The following is a 19,480-nucleotide window of genomic DNA, read 5'->3' on the forward strand; positions in this document are numbered from 1 at the left end:
CTCAACTCCTGCCTGTAGGCTTCCAGTGGCATCTGGCAGGCCACTGTGTTAAACAGGATGCTGGACAAGATGGGCTTTGGGCCTGATCCAGCAGAGCTGTTCTGTGTATGGTAAACAAGAAAGTGTTGTTTCAAGAAACGGCATGGCTCCGACTTCCTGGGGGGACTTGAGTTCAATTCCTCTTAGCTTGCATCAAAAACTTGGCCTTTTCTTTAAAATTCCCTACCCCTTTTTAGCCTTTCTGCATGCATGGAAAGTATCCTTATGAGATTGCCTTGCTGTTCATATTTCTGTCAGAGTGTGTGTGTCCCAACAAGATTGCAATGCCTGTGCTGATTTGTACCAAATTTGGCACAGATGTGCCACTTAGGGGGCACCTGGATGGTGTGGTTTGTGATGTCATGCACCTTGTTCCAAGATGACAGCTGCAGGAAAAGTAGTCAATTAGTTCTTACCTGAACTGCTTATTTCCCTTCTCTCTACTCTTTGCTCCGATTATGGGGGAGTGGAACAGGAGGTCAGGAAGGGGAAATATGGGGGGGGGGCTTGCTGTTGAGAAGTAACAGCTGTTAATCATAAGCCGTTGTTGCTGCCTTTGAGGATAAAATTAAAAGTGCACAATGGCTTACACATCCAGACTAAATGACTCCCGAGTATTCCTACTGAAATTAAGTTATCCTTTGGAGTAACACCTAACTAGTACTATTCAGTAACTCTGGATGTCAGCCCATATGCACCATAACATGAAAAAGCAGAAATCAAATTGCAAGAACTAGTAATTTTTTTAAAAAAATCTTAAGAACACCACTTGTGCTGCTTTTATGCGAAAGTCAAATCAGTGGATCTTTTAAAAAAGAAAACGATTGCCTGTTTCTTCTGCCTCGTTGGGGTTGTCCTAGGAGAGAAGGGAACTTTACCTTGCTTTTCTGAAAATTAAAGGGGAGTGTTTTTGTTTGGAAAGGCTGGCTGATGGCTACTCAAATGTGGTAAGCCTGCCTGGCTATACCTGTAAAGCCCCCACCGCCCACATTTGCCAGAACCTCAGGCCCACTTCCTGCAGGCAACAAAACAGGACAAACGGGCTCCATAGGTCTCTGAAGAAGGCCAAAGAGTCTCCAGAGCAGGCAGAGTCTGTTTGGCCCTTCTTGCTCTCGGGCTTGGGGCCATTCTGTGAAGAGGATGCAACTATGAATACATCCCAGTATGGCCACCTTTGTTCCTTAACCAACTAATCACACTCCCATGTGTCACAACTGCCTGTTTTCTGGTACTGGCCAGTATTGGCAAAAGCACCACAGTTCTCAGGTAGGAAATGTTGGAGGGGGATATACTCCTCCCCCTGCCCCAGTTGCCACTACAGCCCTGCTTTCCCACCTCACATGGAGAGCTCTGAACCCTCTCCTCGGGAAGGAGAGCTGGTTTTGCAGTAGTGAGCATCAATTGTCCCCTTTGCTAAAAAGGGCCCATCCTGGCTTGCATCTGGATGGGTGACTACATGCGAGTGCTGAGATAAATGCAGAAGTTCAATTCCTTGCATCTCCAGGTAGGGCTGGGAAAGACCCCTGCCTGAAACCTTGGACAGCCAATACTAGTCAGTGTAGGCAACACTGAACTAGACAGATCAATGGTGTGATTCGATATAAGGCAGCTTCCTTTGTTCCACCCCCCATTCACCACCTGATTTTTAGCGGGAGCAAGCCTTTCCTACCAATATATCACCTCTCCAGACGCTTGGATCTCTCTCTCTCTCTCACACACACACACTCCTGCCTCCCTTCAATCACATTCCACGCAAGAGAAACAAGAACTCCAGCATTCTTTTATTTGGTTTGCATAAATTTGTCCCCCCCCCCCCCGCTTTCAGGTTTTCAAAGAACTTCAAGACTGATTTTTATTTTCCCCTCCAGGGAGAGGGCAGCAAGGACAAGGATAGCACAGGAGGCAAAAAGGCATAGCAATGGAGTGACCAGTATGGGAGGATAAAAGGGTTGGGCTGTGCACTAGACTCCCATTGCATGTCCACTGCGGAAGGTCTGTTCAGCCCCGCTGTTCGTTTCTGATCTTTCAAGAACACCTCTCATACACTTCCAAGCATTTCTTCCTTGGACAGGAGGGCTGCCATCTTGCTTTCTTTTTAAAAAGGGGAAGGGACTAAAGCAGTGGAGATTTTCACTTACATGGTGGACTAAGGTTGCTCTCTCTTCCCCACTCCCTGCTATTCAACAGCTGAACAACAGGAAAAAATTGAACAGGTTAAGATTTCCCATAAGATACTTTGCTTCACATTCAGAGTTTTGACCACCCAGCTCTTAAGGGCACAGAAGCCCTGCAGAGTGCTTTCAGCCTTAGGCCTCCACTCAACAGAGCCATGGCATCAGCCTACATGCATGGCATCGACCTATGTCACTTCTTCCTAGTCCCCTACATGACGAGAATAGACCACTCTGCTTTTTCTCCATTCCTGACTTCACTCCTAGCTGCTCCAGAGACCTTGACTGTCACAGAAGATCTTTTTTTCCTGAAAACACCATTGTGGGCAGAGGGTAACAAGCCAGCTTTGAGAAGGCAGAGATAGGCTGTTGTCCCACTGATTAAACCCACATTGACCTTAGTTCACGGACTCCCAAGTGCCTCCTAAAGGTTCTTCTCAAACATCTTTGGCTCTTGAGTATGCACCATCTCCTGCAGCCTCCAACCACCTTCAGAGCAGCCTCTCTCTCAAGACACACAAGCATCAAGTGTGATGCTGGTCAGGAGAGATGGTCTTGCGGTAGCAAGCATGACTTGTCCCCTTAGCTAAGCAGGGTCCACCCTGGTTGCATATGAAAGGGAGACTAGAAGTGTGAGCCCTCTAAGATATCCCCCTCAGAGGATGGAGCCACTCTGGGAAGAGCAGAAGGTTTCAAGTTCCCTCCCTGGCTTCTCCAAGATATGGCTGGGAGAGATTCCTGCCTGCAACCTTGGAGAAGCTGCTGCCAGTCTGTGAAGACAATACTGAGCTAGACAGACCAATGGTCTGACTCAGTATATGGCAGCTTCCTATGTTTTTTATGTCATCCCCTGAAATGAAAAGGTAGCAGGTTTAAAGGCAAATAAGAGGACATGCTGGCTAAACTCGGGAAATTCCTTGAAACACATGAGCAGAAATGGCTTTTTTTGTGAGAATCACGGAAGTGCAGGGATTTGCTAGGACCTGCTAGCATAATGGAGGCTGTCCTCCTCACCACGTCCAGACACGTTTACACCACTGACTGCCACGTGCTGGGGATTAACAGGGGATGGATCTTTGCCATCATCAGGCCCTGCTTGTACTCTCTTCCCACTCTCCAAGAGGTCTGGTTGTTCACTAAGACCCAGCACGGCTCTTCTCATGGTCGAACTGGCCATGCCAGGAGCAGACCCTCCACCATTTTGTACCACAGCCTTTATTCCGTAGTGCCTGGGGACAGGTCAGGTCTTGAAAAGCAAGGGGAGAGCTGGGAACCCTTATTTCCTGGGGGAAGGAGGAGAACAGAGTTTTTAGCAAGTCAGTTCCAAGAACGGCACTGTCCATGGGAGTGCACCACTCCTTCCTCCCCACAGCGCATGCAGATGGCACAAGACGGGTGGCGCAGAGTGCTTGAGGCCCAGACGGGCTTCTCGGCCTCGTCCATCATTTGACAGGGCTTAGCCAGTTCCCAGCTTCTTCGGCTTCATGAGGCACCACCAGCAGCAATTCACAGGGGCCCTGAGACAGCACTCCTTGCAGGAATACCCTGTGGGGAAAGGAAAAAATAGGTCAGGGGATGGACAGGAGCTCCTACAGACAAGTACAGTTACAGGCTAGAGTGGGCTCCCATCTTTATTTCTAAAGTTCCGTCATCCAAACAGCTGAAACTCAGAGACAGAACACTTGCTTTGAATACAGAAGGTCTCGGGTTCAGTCCCTGGCATCTCCAGGCAGGGCTGGGAAAGACACCTGTCTGAAATCCCAGGAAGTTACTGCCAGCCAGCACAGGCAATGCTGAGCTAGATGAATAAGTAGTCAGTTTATGGCAGCTTCCAGTCTCCTCCCTAAATGGCTGCTGCTCTCTAGACTCTCTCATGGACACCACTCCCAGCTCCACCCCAAAGGAACTGGCCCAGTCCTCTCGGCACCAGGAAGGCATTATTTGGGGTGTGGCATTCCAAAAGCAGTTGCAAAATCCCAGGAGCTGCCAGGCTGGTTTTTCGTAGCCCAAAGACAAGACGTGCCAGAGTGCCTTTGGAGTCACAGCTGACTTGCTACGGCTTTTGGGGCAAGAGGTTAACGTTGAGCCTTGCTGCTTCAATGCTCCAGCAACAGTTTCAATTATGCCAGGCATTCATGTCTCACACCCCAGATGCCAGGATATATTCTTCACACATTCCTGCTGGCTGGCGTCTTGACACCTTGTTAGCTTGGTTTATCCCACATAGACGCTCCAGCTGTCTGCAGGCATGCACAGCCACCCACCTCTTCCAGCCTTTGTCATGCTTCCAAACAGAATAGGTTCTTGCCTGCAAAGATTTCGGCCAGAATAAGCCAGTTAGCTTCTATTTAAGAGCTGATGTATGCATTCTAAAAAAAAAAATGCATACCCTGCCTTTTCACCATCACATCTTTAAAATGGTTTGCAATGGGTGGATTCCCGTGATCAGCCTCATGTTAGACAGGAATCTGAAATTCCCGAAGGGCATGCATTGCCACGGAGCATACTGTGCTTGACACTGTGCCAAACCCACATGAAGCCAAGGCTGGTGATCTTTGATTTTCAAGCTAACTTCAGATATGAGATTACCTATCTTGATTTCATGTCAGTTTGGTGCAGTGCCAATCTGAGATTGCTGGTAATGGCTGGGTTCACACAACAGCGAGAGCACGCGCACCTCAGGAATCTCATGTTCCCATCAAACTAACATGAAATTGATTGTATGAATCTGCCCATTCCAAAATAAACCATCAAGTAAAATCCACATAAATTTAAACAGCCATACACCCAAACAACAGTGGATACCCTAAGAAAGTGAGTCCTAACTAGTTCTACTGATTTCAGTGGGGCCAATTTAGTCATGACTAACAAGTCCCATTAATTTCAGTGGGACTCAGTCATGACTAACTTTCTTAATAACATTACAAAATGGTAATAAAACCAGCAGCAGCAAAACAAAACAGGCAGGCAGCAAGGAGATCATGTCATTACCTACCAAAACTTTGAGGTTTTAACAACATGGTTTTAACAACATGGTTTTAACAACATGGCAAAATTTAATCAATTAATTAAGCAACTGAAAAGATCAATCAACTAAAAGTGTGTATTTGATTAAATCAGGCAGCATGATGATGCTTTGTTCAGTTATTTTAAACAGTTTCATTTTCAGTATAGGCACTCATAAAAAATTGCAGAGGGCAAACATCATCCGGGAAGAGGCATTCCCTTGTGTGGCAGATGTAATTCTATGCCTCCTGCGACACGTGCACCCCCTCAGTGCTTTTTGCTTCATGTCAGGCCAATCAAAATTCACATAGTAAAGGCAACTATGAATAGTTTAATCAGGCAAGAGTTCTAATTTTAACCTGGCACCTAAAAGGGAGAAGGGTATGCATCAAGGCAAGCATCTCTGGGGAGGATATTTTTCAGCACCTGAGGTCGGCTTCCCCGCCGATTGGAGCTGGAGCCTTCAGCTTGGAGTCAAGGTTGTAGTAGGTGCCATCAAGCTGACGTACAGCGATCCAGTGGCGGCGCCTCATAGGGAGAGACAGGAAGCCCAAGCAGACGTTGGATGGGACATTAATGATTAATCCAAGAACCCCTGCCAGGGACAGCTGCTCTAGGGGCCTGTGGACACAAGAGAGACACAAGGGATAGCATGCTATTCTGGAAGGAGACATGCTTCTCAGGTGGGCCAGAACATGGTCTGGGGGAACACAAGTCCTGTTGTATTAAAGCTAAGCAGGTCTCAGTCTGGCCAGTGCCTGGATGGGAGACTCAACGCCCTACATTAGAAATGTACGAAACACTGATCACCAGGAAATTTAGGAACAACAAAAGGAAGTTCTTTTTCTACACAGTGCATAAGTAATCTATGGAATTTTCTACCACGGGTTGTGACCATGGCCAACAACTTGGATGGCTTTTTAAGGGGTCTAGACCAGGGTTTCTTAACCTTGGGCCCCCAGATGTTGTTGGACTACAACTCCCATCATCCCCAGTCATGGCCTTTGTGGCTGAGAATGATGGGAGTTATAGTCCAAAAACATCTGGAGGCCCAAGGTTAAGAAACTCTGGTCTAGACAAATTAATGGAGGATAAGTCCATCAATGGCTACTAGTCTTGATGGCTATAGGCTACTTCCAGGCTCAGAAGCAGGATGCCTTTGATCACCAGTTGCAGGGGAGCAACAGCAAGAGAGGGGGCATGCCTTTAGCTCCTGCTTGTGGGCTTTCCAGAGACATCTAGTGGGCCACTGCAGGAAACAGGAGCTAGACTAGGTAGGCCTTGGATCCAACCCAGCAGGACTGTTCTTAGGTTCTTAAATGTGTGTGAACACATGAAGCTGCCTTACACAGAGTCGGACCATTGGTCTGTTTAGTTCAGTGGCTCTCCAGGGTTTCAGGCTCAGGGGTCTTCCCCAGCCCTACCTGGAGATGTCAGGGATCGAATCTGAGACCTTCAGCATGCAAAGTTGATACTCTACCACTCAGCTCTGGTGATTTTATTCGGGAACCCGCCAGTTATCTATTGTCACTTTCTCTACCTAGCCATCACAGAGTGTTCCTCGGAAGAAGATATGATGCTTTACCACCACCGGTTTTATTTTGTGAAATTTCTGAACACACCTTTGGCCAGTCAGATCTGCTCGAGTGGTTCAGTTGAGGTTGAATATGTCCACCATGTGCTGTTATATTGCCCCCTTTTTACTCCCATTATTACATCTCCCCGGCTGAACTGATGAATTTTATGCCACACTTCTTCTTGTAGATAAGAAATCTTCTATCACTCATAATGTTGCCAGATTTTGAGTGGCTGCTGTCCAGATCCGCCAAGAGTTAACTTCTGGCTCTATTTCTTAGATGCCACTATAAACTGGCTATTGTGCTGGTGTGTATTGTATGACAGAACTCTTATCTGAATGTAGTATTAGTGGTTTGCTTGCATGTCTGACCAATGATTGTAATAAAGTCATTCATTCATTCACCACTCAGCTTCAGCTTCCGCTGCCCTACCCACCCCCCAACAGAACAGAACCAATCTGTGAAACAGATGAATACACCCATGTTGTTCTATTTGGGAGCGTATCTGGGAGCTGCTCTAAACGCTTCAGAGGACGAGCAGGATACACATACCAGAACAACAGACCAAGTCTGAACGCTGCTTCCCTGTCCCTCGCTGCCCTTGAAAGACCTCCAACAGGCAACACGTATCGTTGCTCCCCTGGATCAGGCTGCCCCCATGTCTAATCATTTAGTGCCTACCACAGAAATGTTTTTTAGAAATCACAGGCGTTAACTGGAGACATTCCGATGTTTCCTCTCACTTTGGCCTGAACTTAGAGAGACATTCCCTGTGTAGACTTGCTTTGAGGACTGCTGAAAAGCTGTATATGAAGATTTGTAGTTGTAGAAGAGACTGCGGGTGACTCCCTGAGTTGCGACCACCTTCCCGAGGACTCAGGAATACAGAGCCCCCTTAACAGTTTAATTGCCAGCAGCAATCCTTGAATGAGGCAGTCGCCTCAGGTGTGAGCACGAGCAGGGGCTGAGTGGGGTGGCAAGTGCGCCCCACTAGGGGTGTGCACAAAACCGGTTAGCCCAGTTCTGTTCCAAACCGGACTCAAACCGAACAGGGCGTGCTCGGTTTTGCCCCTGAACAGACCCCCATGGCTTAGCTTTGAGCCGGTTCAGGGCTCCTACAAAAACAAGATTTAAAACACACACACACACCTCACCGCCTCCTGGGGGGTGCTGCCACAGCCATAGGTAGGGGAAATCCTCTGGCAGTTCCCTCCCTCCACTAGCTTCCCCTTGGCCGGTCATGGCCCAGCCATGCAAATTGCCAGGGTGCAGGCGTGGTGGCCTTCAAAATGGCTGCCTCCAAGTCAGAAAGGGCCGGAACAGCCCAGAAACTCTCTGAAACGGCCCACGAGAGACCAGCAGGGGTGGAACCACCAGAGACCATCCTGTGGCTGCAGCAGCATTCCTTGGAGGTGGTGTGTTTAAACTTTTTTTTTTTTTTAAAAAGATTTAAACTGTAGAACCCCCCCCAAACTGGCCCCGAGCCAGCCCGAGGGTGGGGTTTCCGACTCGACCTCAAACCTAACTGAGCCTGGTCCAGCTTGAGGACAAGCCCTCGAGTCGGATCAGATCAATGGCAAACTGGCTCAAGGTCGAGCTGGTTCACACATCGCTACTGCCCACCCTCACTGAAAAGTAGATATAATACACAGCTGCTTGGGCTTCACTGACTGACTGACATGAAACTCCCAAACTACGAAAGACAGAAACACACCGTTTTCACTCCTTGCCCAGACAACCATAAAAAAACCAAACCCCAGAAAAACTTCATTAATGCCATGGAAAATGTGGGAAACTCTCCCACTGGAAACAATGGAGAATGAGACCTCACTGAATTACATGAAGATGGCAATCACAGACACCCCCTGGAAGCCAGCTTGCAAACTGCAAGCCTTTTACTGTAACTCTCTATATAGGCAAACCTCGTTATTTGCGGAAATGCTATTCGTGGTTTTGCGTATCCGAGGGTGTCAAATAGACACCTCACCTCCTTATCCACAGATGCAAAAGGGTTAAAATGCACGTATCCACAGTTCCTAGAAGGCTAGAAATGACTGCAGAGGTCATTTCTGGCCACCATTTTGTCCACAGGAGCCATTTTGTGGCTCATTTCATTAAAAAGAATTGGAAAAAATCAATGACGTTTTGGGAGCATTTGGGACTTGGCGGGGGGGGGGGGGGCATTGCTGGAGACCACAGATAGGACCACGATAGGACACTTTATTTGGCCCATTCCCCCTTTAAAAAAATGTTTTAACCACTCTAGGAACCACAAAAAATGTTTTAACCACTCAAGAGTCTAGGAACCGAATCCCAGTGATTCCATAGACTCAATGCTTCATTACCCGTGGTCTTGTTACCCATGGTAATCTGTGGGAACGGAACCACCATGGATAATGAGGCCCATTTGTAGTATAAAGCTGTTTGGGTCTCACTCACTGACATGAAACTTCTAGACCAAACCAGAAAAGACAGAAACCGTTTTTGCAGGTAGGTTCCAGACCTCACCCACCCTACCACAAAAATCCAAAAAAAACCACATTCATGTCCCAGAAAATACAGAAAGACTCTCCCACTGGAAAGCATGTGGAACAATACCTCATAGGCAGAGAAAAAGACTGGAGTCACAGTTCACATGCTTGCAAACCACAAGCCCTTTTACTATATTAAATAAATGAACAAAAGAGAGAGAGAAAGAACAAATAGCAGCCAGATCAGAAGTACAGGAAGCACTATGAGCCAGTGGCTGTCTCCAACTCCATAAGACCTAGGGCAGAAACCGACACAGCTTGGAAACCCTGTAATCATATCTGTCAAATTTTATTTGAAGTTCATTACTGCTTAAAAGCACTTGACAGTGGTGCTGGGGGGAAAGGTTGTTACCATGCCTGCTTGGAACTGTCTCCTCTGCACATACGCACCTAGCTGGTATGGCCAACACCTATTCGGGGAAATTTGCTTTGAAGCTGGAGGAATTACAGAGATGCTAGGGGGAACTCCTTCCCCATCTGCAAACTCCTTCCCCATCTCTACTAGCTGGCGAAGCAGGCATTTGTCTGTCCAGTATAGTCAGCCCAGATTTATTAGCACCTAGACAGCAAGTATGAATAACTTTGGATCAGGCCTGGACTAGATGTGTGAAAGCCTGGGAAAAAGTTAAAAAAAAACCAGGGGTTTTTCCATGGGGGGGCGGGGAGAAGAGTTTTTAGTTTCCCCCCTAGTCCTTCACATCTCTGCTCTGGACAGAGGAGTACCTCAGAGGGGCAAACAGAGCCAAGAGGAAAGAGTGTTGCCAAATAAGTTTTAACAAGAGAGCACAACACAGTAACTGAGTATTTGCTAACTTGGCAAAGAGGCACCTTTTAACGTGGTGATTCTCTTTATTTAGCAGGGAGAGAGTAACTGGCCCTATCCACCCCCAGCACAGTACCTCAGTGACTGTTGCTGGTATCTATCTTATGTTTCTTTTTAAATTATGAACCCTTTGGGGACAGGGTTCCATCTTATTTATTTATTCTGTGTGTAAACCGCCCCGAGCCATTTTTGGAAGGGCGGTATAGAAATTGAATAAAATAATAAAAGAATAAAAATAAATACCAGTAGCAAGATGGAAGGTTGTTCCAAGAGAAATGGGGGACTACATGTGATCACTGTAAAGATAGTCCCCTTAGGGAATGGGGCCACTCTGGGAAGAGCATCTGCATGTTTGCATGCAGAAGGTTCCAAGTTCCTGGCATCTCCCAAGACGGGGCTGAAAGAGATTCCTGCCTGCAAGCTTGGAAATGCCGCTGCCAGTCTGTGTAGATCAGGGGTTCCCAAGCTGGGTTCCTCCAGATGTTGCTGGGACAATGAGCTTGGGACAATGAGAGGGTTTGGGGAATCAAAGTATGATGAAAGAGAACAAAGGGGCATGGGGTCTCCTAAGTAGGGCAGTTCCAGAGTTTGCAAGATGGCTTTAAAAGAGGTTTGGATAAATTCATGGAAGAGAGATCTATCAGTGGCTACTAGTCTGAGGGCTACAGGCCACCTCCAGCCTCAGAGGCAGGATGCCTCTGAATACCAGTTGCAGGGGAGTAACAGCAGGAGAGAGGGCATGCCCTCAGCTCCTGCCTGCGGGCTTCCCAGAGGCACCTGATAGGCCTCTGTGTGAAACAGGATGCTGGACTATGTGGGCCTTGGGCCGATCCAGCAGGGCTGTTCTTATGTTCTTAAGATGAAGGTAGGTATACTAACAGCTTGTGCATGAGAGGCAGGGATGCTGCATGGATGAGTCAGCACTAACTGGTAGGAAACTCTCGGTATACCAGTTCACTCAGTGGCTGGGAGTTGCTCTGATGGCATTAGGGCATGGTCGGTCGGTCTGCTGGAGCCTCTCCATTGACCCAGGGCTGGCAACTGAGCCTAATTAAAGAATGCAAGGGCACTGGGCGAGGCTCCTGCCTTTCCCAGGCTCAAAGCATAACACTACCTGTCTGACAGTCTTGCTTGCCTGAAAGGGAGGCCAATCTTCAGAAGCAGAGGCTCATGCAGCAGGTTGCTAGGCTGAGATGGCAGCTAAATTCCTAGGGGGCAGGCTACATGGTGTTAAGCCCCTTTCCCCTCCGACCAGGGACTCAGTTCACCAGCCAGACAAAATATTTTACTCGTCAGATGGTTCCTCAAGCTATATGGGTACTTTCTAAACTCAGCAGACATCATTTTTCACTCATCACAGACTAGAAGACAAGTGAATTTCCTGAGCCCTGCCTCAGACCATTTCCTTGATCTAAATCCCACCCTCCTATTAGCCCTACTAGATAACAGTTATACAGACATGTATATACAGTTATACAGACCTGCTAACTTGGCAAAGAGGCACCTTTTAACATGGTGATTCTCTTTATTTAGCAGGGGGAGAGTAACTGGCCCTGTCCACCACCAGCACAGCATCCCTCCAGTGACTGTTGCTAGTGTCTATCTTATGTTTCTTTTTAGACTGTGAGCCCTTTGGGGACAGGGATCCATCTTATTTATTTGTTTTATTATTTATTATTTTATTATTATTTTATTTCTATACCGCCCTTCCAAAAATGGCTCAGGGCGGTTTACACAGAGAAATGAAATGAAATGAATAAATATAAAATAAATATAAAATATTTCTCTTCAGCAGGGCCTAATAGCAGCTTCAGGAGGGCAATTAACTCTCAGCCAAAATTTGGGTGGATCATACGCCAATTTGAGAAGGAAAACAATAAAACTCTGTGGCTAGTGTTCTGCAACTCCACCTTTCAGGTCAGGATCAGCCTTAATGAAGTTAAGTGCCCTGTGGTGTCTCAACCGCCATCCCCTCTTAATATTGTTTAAAAGTGCACTTTTTACTAATTTTATTTATTTATATTTATTTATTGTTGGATTTATATACCGCCTTTCATTAAAAACAATCTCAAGGTGGCAAATATGGATACTGGAGTATTGACAACCCCTATTGCACACATGTTAACCAAATGTACAATGCACATACAGCACTAAGGGTCAGCATAGCATAGTGGTTAGAGTGTTGGACTAAGACCAGGAAGACCCGAGTCTGAATCCCCATTCAACCATGAAACTCACCGGGTGACTCTGGGCCAGTCATGCATCTCTCAGCCTAACCTACCTCACAGGGTCGTTGTGAGGATAAAAATAAGCATGTACACTTGGAGGAAGAGCGGGATATAAATGTAAAAAATAATAAATAAATAAAATTAAAAAGACCCCTCCCCACAGAGTAGCAGAACATTGAACATGAACTTTTATTGGGGGGGGGGGTGTTCTTTCTCAAATGTAGTACAATTGACCCCAATTTTGGCCAAGGGTTAAGACGGGAGAAACCAACATGGGAAGAGAAAGGGTTAAACATCCCCCTCCCCCACCGCCCCAATCCAACTCAGTGGCTCCCAGAGCTGCTTTTAAGTTAGAAACCCAGTCATGGTTCTCCCATGTTCACATCCGTTTTGGCCCCTAAACCACCATTATTCAGCTAGCAAGGAGTGGAAGAAGGCGGCAAAGGAGAATGCCATTAGAAGGGGAAAGGGCAGGAGCCTGATGGGCCACCTTTTATAGAAACAGTAAGCACAGGGCTGGCTAGCGTGTGAAGCAACCCACTAGGAGAAGCAGACAGGGGGAGGTAGAGGCTGAGCCAACTCACCTGCGCTTGTCCCACCAGATGGCTTCCAGTCCAACACTCTGAAGAGCTGCCATGATGACATTGACATCATAGTTGCCTGTGCCCAGAAAGCTGCGGTGGGGATTCCACCTGGCATCTGGGGCCAGTCTGTTTTTTAAAAAGAAGAAGAAGATACTCGTCATAAAAGCAGAGGACTGGACAGAGAAAGGATAAGGATCGAGGGGCAGGCTCCATACAAGTCTGCCACTACCTAAAAATATGTATTTTTCTCCTGCCCCTTCTTCCTTGCTAATCCTTCAGTCTGGACTTGCCTCCCAGAATACCAGCATGATGGTACTTCTCAGTTAATTCATAGCCCTCCTCAAAAGCCACGCTTCCCATGAAGCCTTCAAGGCAACCTCTTAGCCCTCATCCTCTACTGTAACGAAGACCAAGCCTATGTCTAAGAAAGGCGTGTTCTCCCATTTACACCCATCTCTATCCCCTTCCATTACTTTCCCTGTGGCAGCTTTTAGACTGCAAGCACCCCAGGGCAAGTGAGTGTTTTCCTGCTCCTCTAAGCATTGATACACAGCAATGGCACTAGATTTTATGAACAACAATACTCTCTTCTTACAAATTCACTTGAACGTCATTCAGAATAGAAGAAAACACATATTTTAAGCTACTGATTCACACATTTTTACTTTGGATAATTGCAAGTTTATAAAATCTCATCCCTTGAGAGTTACCCTCAAAACACTGGGAGCAAAGGAGGCAATCTTACTGTGCTCATGGTTTGCCCAGAGAAAGACCAGGCCTCAGGGAGGCCTCATGGTTGCCTATGTTTCCCCAGGGACAATACAGTATGCGGGGATGCTAGGCAACAGATGCAGGAGCAGCTTTCCAAATGCTTGAACACTGGTGGAACTTCCAGCTGTTCTATTGAAGTAGTTACAGAATGCAAGTCGCTATCTGGATTGTGCGAATTCAGAGGTTCCCATCTGAATGAACAGCAAGTTTCCAGTGCTCGTGATTAGAGAACTGGGATTAAGAAAGAAACTGCAGAAAGCATGAACATCCTTCCAAGCCAAATGGAATTCCCTACAGACACCACTACCTTTCACCCCTTCCTACCACATACCTAGTCCAGTAGGGAGGGAATTATTTCTTTCCCCAGAATTATAAGCCTCATGCTGACCATGGGTGAAATATACTGTATTGTCCAACTCTATCCTTCAGTCCTTGCCCACTAACTGGGACCAATACATACACAGCCATCAACCCTCAAAATTCCTCAGGCTTGGTTATCCGTCCATCCTCATGACTTCAGCCATATTCACCAGTTCAAATAAAGCTTCCTCCACCACTTCCCAACACACAATTTCTAAATTCTGAAACACTAATCTACTACAGGTTCAAAATACTATAGCTACACACACCCATTGGCATAGATATTATTGTACACTTAATTTTGAGTTACCAATACTGAAGGCTTTTAAAGGACAAAATTAAGATGCATTTTTTCCTAAGGTAAACGTTTAGGTATTTTTCTCTCCAATGTGTTTGCTAGGGGATTTTGGAAGGGGGCTTTAATAGCAACAGAACTGCTTACAAGGCTCAAAGGACTTTGAGGATACACAGGAGGATCTTGTAGCCAGATTACGTCTCCTTCGAGGATGGAAACATGCATTCAGAGATACCAATGAGAGACAAAGTACAAGATGTTCCAGCTGCTCACCTCTTGCAGATCTCATCAGCTGCCTCTTGGGTGAAAAGTCGATCCTGCAGAACGTTGTTGAGGGCATGGACGGCACACAGCTCCAGGCGCTGCCGCTCATGGTAAAGCCCAGGTGCTTCATTTCGTGCCGAGTTCCCAGACATCATGCCCACCTAGGCCTGAAAGGCCCAGCCCCAAAAGATCAGCTCTGGAGAAAGACCCAGCAGTAGCATGGATGGAGAAGGCAGACAAATCGATATGGTTGATTTCATTCATTCATTCCAATCATAAACAAGTCTGAGAATTCTGTTGTTGCAAAGCAGTGTGGAAACTATTCTAAACCACGGATAGGTAACATGTGGCTTTCCAGATGTTGCTGAACTACTACTCCCATCATCCCCAGCTATAATTCATTACAGCCACATCTGGAGAGCCGCACTTTGCCTACCCCTCATCTAAATCAGAATTATTAGCTTTTATTGGCCTGCAACCAAAGATCTGCTTGGCAATGTCATATCTCCTCCAGCCTTCCTCCACTCTGCACTTCCTAGCCCAGGCTTTGACCATTTTTCTTTGGATCTGGGAGCCCACCCAAAAGATTAAGAGCCAGACACATTTTCAGAGTTCAGAGTTTCAGTGGCCCAGTTTAAACAAATAGCCCTCTCTCCTCCATAGTTTTCTGTGTCCATTAGTTTACAGTTTTCATTCATTCATCATTTTGTGTGTGCACATTAATCCATTATGTCTCCATTAGTTTTGTCTGGGTGCCAGCATGGCATCTGGCCAACCAGAAACGCCCTACACTCTATGGGGGACGGACTTGTCGCTTGTCGAGAGCAGTACCTTCTGCTGCATGGGGTGGCACACTCTGACGGATGCCACCAGGAGGAGGGGTGACCAGACCAACTTGCTTGCTGCCTTCTGCTGTGCCCATCCATCGTCTGGCTCAGGTGCCACACTTAAATTGAATGGGCAGCTGGGATTTGTCAAGCCCTTCCTAGCCACAGGCAACTCTCTTCTCCGCCTATTCCCTCCCTCCCATCTTTTCTCTCTCAGATTCTTTTTTTGGGCCATCGCCTCTGCCTCTCCCTTCTCTCGGCCACACACTTCTTTCAGAGGCTTTTCGGTAGCAGCAGCAGATTAACTTCTTAAGTCCCGGCCTTCGCCTTCTTCTTATCCCTCTCTAGGTTCTCAGCTCAGTCAATGGAACCCAGGGACCTCTCCATCTGCCCAGCTCTCTCCCACTCACCATCAGAGAAGTTCACTCAATTTCTGCCTGATTATTTAATAAGATATTAAATCACTATCAAAAGGGAGAGAGAAAAAGATAACCCTTCCAATTGCACCATCACATCACGTGGTACTCACTGGGCAACCTTGGGCCAAGTCTAGTGTTCCCTCTAACAGGATTCCCAGATGCTGTTGATTGCAACCCCCAGCATCCCCAGTTGCAACAGCCTGTGCTTGGGGATTATGGGAGTTGTAGTCAACAACATCTGGGAATCCCTGTTAGAGGGAACACCGGCCAAGTCATTGAGGTCATTCACACAATCAAAAACTGTGTTCTACCCGGGTTTGGGAGCTGTGTGTGCTCTCAATTTTCAGTTGTGTTGAAGCAAGGTAGGAGGAAAACCTGGGTAGAAGTGATTGGATGGAAGCAAGGTAGGAGGAAAACCCAGGTAGCTTTTCCTACCTTGTTTCCCCACAACCAAAAGTTGGCAGCACACACAGCTCCCAAACCCAGGTAGAACACAGGTTTTGATTGTGTGAGTGACCTCATTATCTCTCATCCTAACCTACCTCACAGGGTTTGGGGAAGGATAAAAGGACCCCAAGCTCCTTAAAGGAAGATAAAAAGGAAACATAACATTGGCCCCACATTTCTCCAGGAGTTCACAGCATGTCATACAAACCAGCACACCCTTCAAGTGTGCTGGTTTATAAATTTGAAAAATAAATAAATTAAATACGTCTAGGGGGAGAGGAGCAACACACACTACTAAGCTACACAGAAACCAACACATCTAAAGAGTGGATTAAAAAAACCAAAACCTGGCAAGATACATTTATAGACAGAACAGATTGCCAGCTATGTAGGTGGTGTGGTGGAGGTGGTACTATGTTGGTTTTTACAAGGAGAGAACCAAAGGTGGCAGTTACTGTAAAATAATAATAATAATAATACATAGTTGCAGAATATTAATAGTATAATCATCACCACTCTTCTCCCTTCTCCCAAAAAATCTTCTGATCCAGTATATCCAAAATAGGCACATCCCCACAACCCCAAAAACACTTCTATGTAGATGATAAACATTTTAGTACTTTTTTTTCAACAGTCACAAAAGAGCTCAACTGAAAACATTATTAATATACCACTCAACACAAGAGTTCTCAAGAATAAGAAGTAATAAAAATAATAATAAGAAAATTGTTCCCTGTTGTACCCAAAGGGGCTCATAACCCGGAAGAAGAAGAAAAAGACAAAAACCAAAACCCACAAAGACAACACCAGCAGTAGTCACTGGGGGAACACTATGCTAGATTAAATAGGTGCTATCCCTCCACCCAACCCATACTTATAAGAAAGTCACGACTTTCAAAAGTGCCTCTTGGCCCAATTAGCACATTCCAGGCAATATACACTCGCTAAGCTATACAATCCAGTAAGCAAGTAAGATAGGCAGTACTGTATCAGCCAAGGAGGTCCAATCCATTTCAAGATTAAAATGAAGAAAAGCCACTGCTTAAAAAGTTAGTAGCCATCAGCATACACAGACCAAGAAGCCAGGCACTGGAGCTGCTAAGAGGGATATGCATGCAAACGGATCCCAAAGCCCTCGCTTTAGTTTCTAAAGACAGACAGGATCCTACAATTATGCCTTCAATTTCTCACCAGGGACTGGTTTCCCTCACAATCCTGTTTCATACACAGCTGAAGCTGACGGCTTCAACTTACTAGCGCATCCAGCCTTCTGTACATGCTCTAGCGTGCTATTAGTCACTAGGGAGAATCCTGGTGAATAATATGGCTGACCCACAGCATTCAAAACACGCTCCGGGGAGGAGCTCCAAACTCCCACTTCCCCCCTGACCTGTTTTCTAGCCCTTCTTCCTCACTCAGCCAAGCACGCAAGCACCCGCTTGCCAGCCCGGGCAACACCCAATTCGCAACTTGTGGAAAGAACGAAAGAGAAGCAAGTTCGAGCGAAGCATCTCCTACTGCCTGTCCGCAACTCACCCGCGGGGAGCCGAAGCTCCAACTGCAAAATCTCACCTCCATGACCGCGCCAGAAACGTCTTCTGCGGCCGGGCTGACTGTGCAGTGCTGGGTGAACTACTATTCCCAGCAAGCACGAGACGCGATGGTAGAACTATGTCTCCCAGCAGGCCTCGCGGGAACAACGGAAGCAGCGACTGGACTACAATTCCCGGAATACACCATCAATGGCAGCGAGAAAAATACAGCTCCCCGAATGCACTGCGAGAGGGCATGGGCATGGTGGGGGACCTGGGTTTTGAGAGAGTATCGGTGCTTCAGCTTAATATTGCCCCAGCCAGGGATGCAGAAAGAACCAAAGCTTGCTTTGTTACTCAGAGAGTAATGTCGCTCCCAGTGTGTGTATGAGAGAGAGAGAGAGAGAGAGAGAGAGAGAGAGGAAGGAATTCAACAGGTGCAGCTGCAGCACATCCTTCCCCTGTATCTCCATGTACGTAATGCTGCCTCAGTTGATTTTCTTACCGTCCGGCAGAAGTTAATGGTAGACTCTCTGGCAGCAGAAAAGGTGACAACCCTTATACTCTGTGGGGATATGAAACTCTGAAACGAGGCATATCCTTTATGACATATGACATAACATTGCTACATGTATTTAGCACTAACCATCTGGTAAGCGCAGAAGGTATTCTCAGTATGTTTGCAGATTTAGCATTAGACTTCCAGTAAACATTGCTCCCCATGCGCAGTAGTCTCAGAAATAAGGATAACTATTCTGGTTTGTTTGTTTGTTTGGTATTTATTTATTTAGCATATGTGTATTCTGCCCACTACCGAAGTCTCTAGGTGGTTTACAACATAAAACAACCAAGAATTTAACAGTTAAAACATATAAAATATGTTTTTGAAATACCCATAAAAAAACACCAATTAACTAAAAGGCTTGGCTGAAGAGATGTGTCTTTAGTTGGTTCCTAAAAGCCAACAGGGATGGAGCAGCAACAATCTCAGCAGGAAGTGCATTCCACAGCCCTGGGGCAACTACAGAGAAGGCTTGCCTTTGAGTCGCCACCAGACGAGCCGGCGGCATCCTCAGACGAGCTTCCCCTGAAGATCTTAATAGGTGGCGGGGAAGAAGGCGTTCTCTTAAATCCCGTGGGCCCCAAGCTGTTAAGGGACAATGGTCTGTTTTATATGATTGATTGATTGATTGACTACCTAACATATGCATCTCTAGGCCATTTACATTTTAAAAAATTAAAATACAACAAAATTTTTATAGATAACAACAGTACAACACTTCTGCAGAGGCAGGCTGAGTGTGAAGATGTCCTTTCTGCACCATACCTGGTAGCACGCTGCCTGACCGTTCACATCACTTTTTGATGTATAAAGTATTGCTCTGATGATGTATAGTATGAAGCATGGACATGCACATTGCCAATAAAAGATGACCATTACTTCTTATGGACACTGGGCAGCATGCAGACTAACTTAGTCATTACTACAGTGAGGGAAATAAGTATTTGATCCCCTGCTGATTTTGTCCGTTTGCCCTCTGACACAGAAATGACCAGGCTATAATTGGAATGGTAGGTTTATTGTAGCTGTGAGAGACAGAATAAC

The 19,480-nt window shown here is 46.4% G+C and overlaps 1 protein-coding gene across 5 annotated transcripts; it reads right to left on the reverse strand.

Moving 5' to 3' along the window:
* Positions 1 to 1,877: 1,877 nt before the first annotated feature.
* On the reverse strand, positions 1,878 to 18,078 carry JOSD2 (Josephin domain containing 2). Of its 5 annotated transcripts, none has more exons than XM_053265553.1 (6): positions 17,915 to 18,078; positions 14,659 to 14,845; positions 12,960 to 13,085; positions 5,643 to 5,837; positions 4,475 to 4,518; positions 1,878 to 3,755 (listed from the first exon to the last, which is right to left on the reverse strand). In XM_053265553.1, the coding sequence occupies exons 2-6, from the start codon at positions 14,802 to 14,804 to the stop codon at positions 3,667 to 3,669; spliced, it is 600 nt and encodes a 199-aa protein (XP_053121528.1). In that variant the 5' UTR covers positions 14,805 to 14,845; positions 17,915 to 18,078; the 3' UTR covers positions 1,878 to 3,666. The 5 variants fall into 5 exon arrangements, with proteins under 5 accessions (XP_053121528.1, XP_053121527.1, XP_053121530.1 ...); XM_053265552.1 differs by having other exon boundaries at positions 17,879 to 18,076; XM_053265555.1 differs by lacking the exon at positions 17,915 to 18,078 and adding an exon at positions 17,733 to 17,825.
* Between the last annotated feature and the right edge of the window lie 1,402 nt (positions 18,079 to 19,480).

This window comes from Hemicordylus capensis, chromosome 6, assembly GCF_027244095.1.
Source record: "Hemicordylus capensis ecotype Gifberg chromosome 6, rHemCap1.1.pri, whole genome shotgun sequence".
In the NCBI taxonomy this organism is placed as follows: domain Eukaryota; kingdom Metazoa; phylum Chordata; class Lepidosauria; order Squamata; family Cordylidae; genus Hemicordylus; species Hemicordylus capensis.

Coding starts and splice junctions, on each gene's coding strand:
- JOSD2 (XM_053265553.1), bottom strand. CDS start 14,804: ATGATGTCTGGGAACTCGGCACGAAATGAAGCACCTGGGCTTTACCAT. Junction 5,838..12,959: donor ATCTGGTGGGACAAGCGCAG/GTGAGTTGGCTC, acceptor TTGTGTCCACAG/GCCCCTAGAGCAGCTGTCCC. Junction 3,756..4,474: donor CATGACAAAGGCTGGAAGAG/GTGGGTGGCTGT, acceptor CTTTCCCCACAG/GGTATTCCTGCAAGGAGTGC.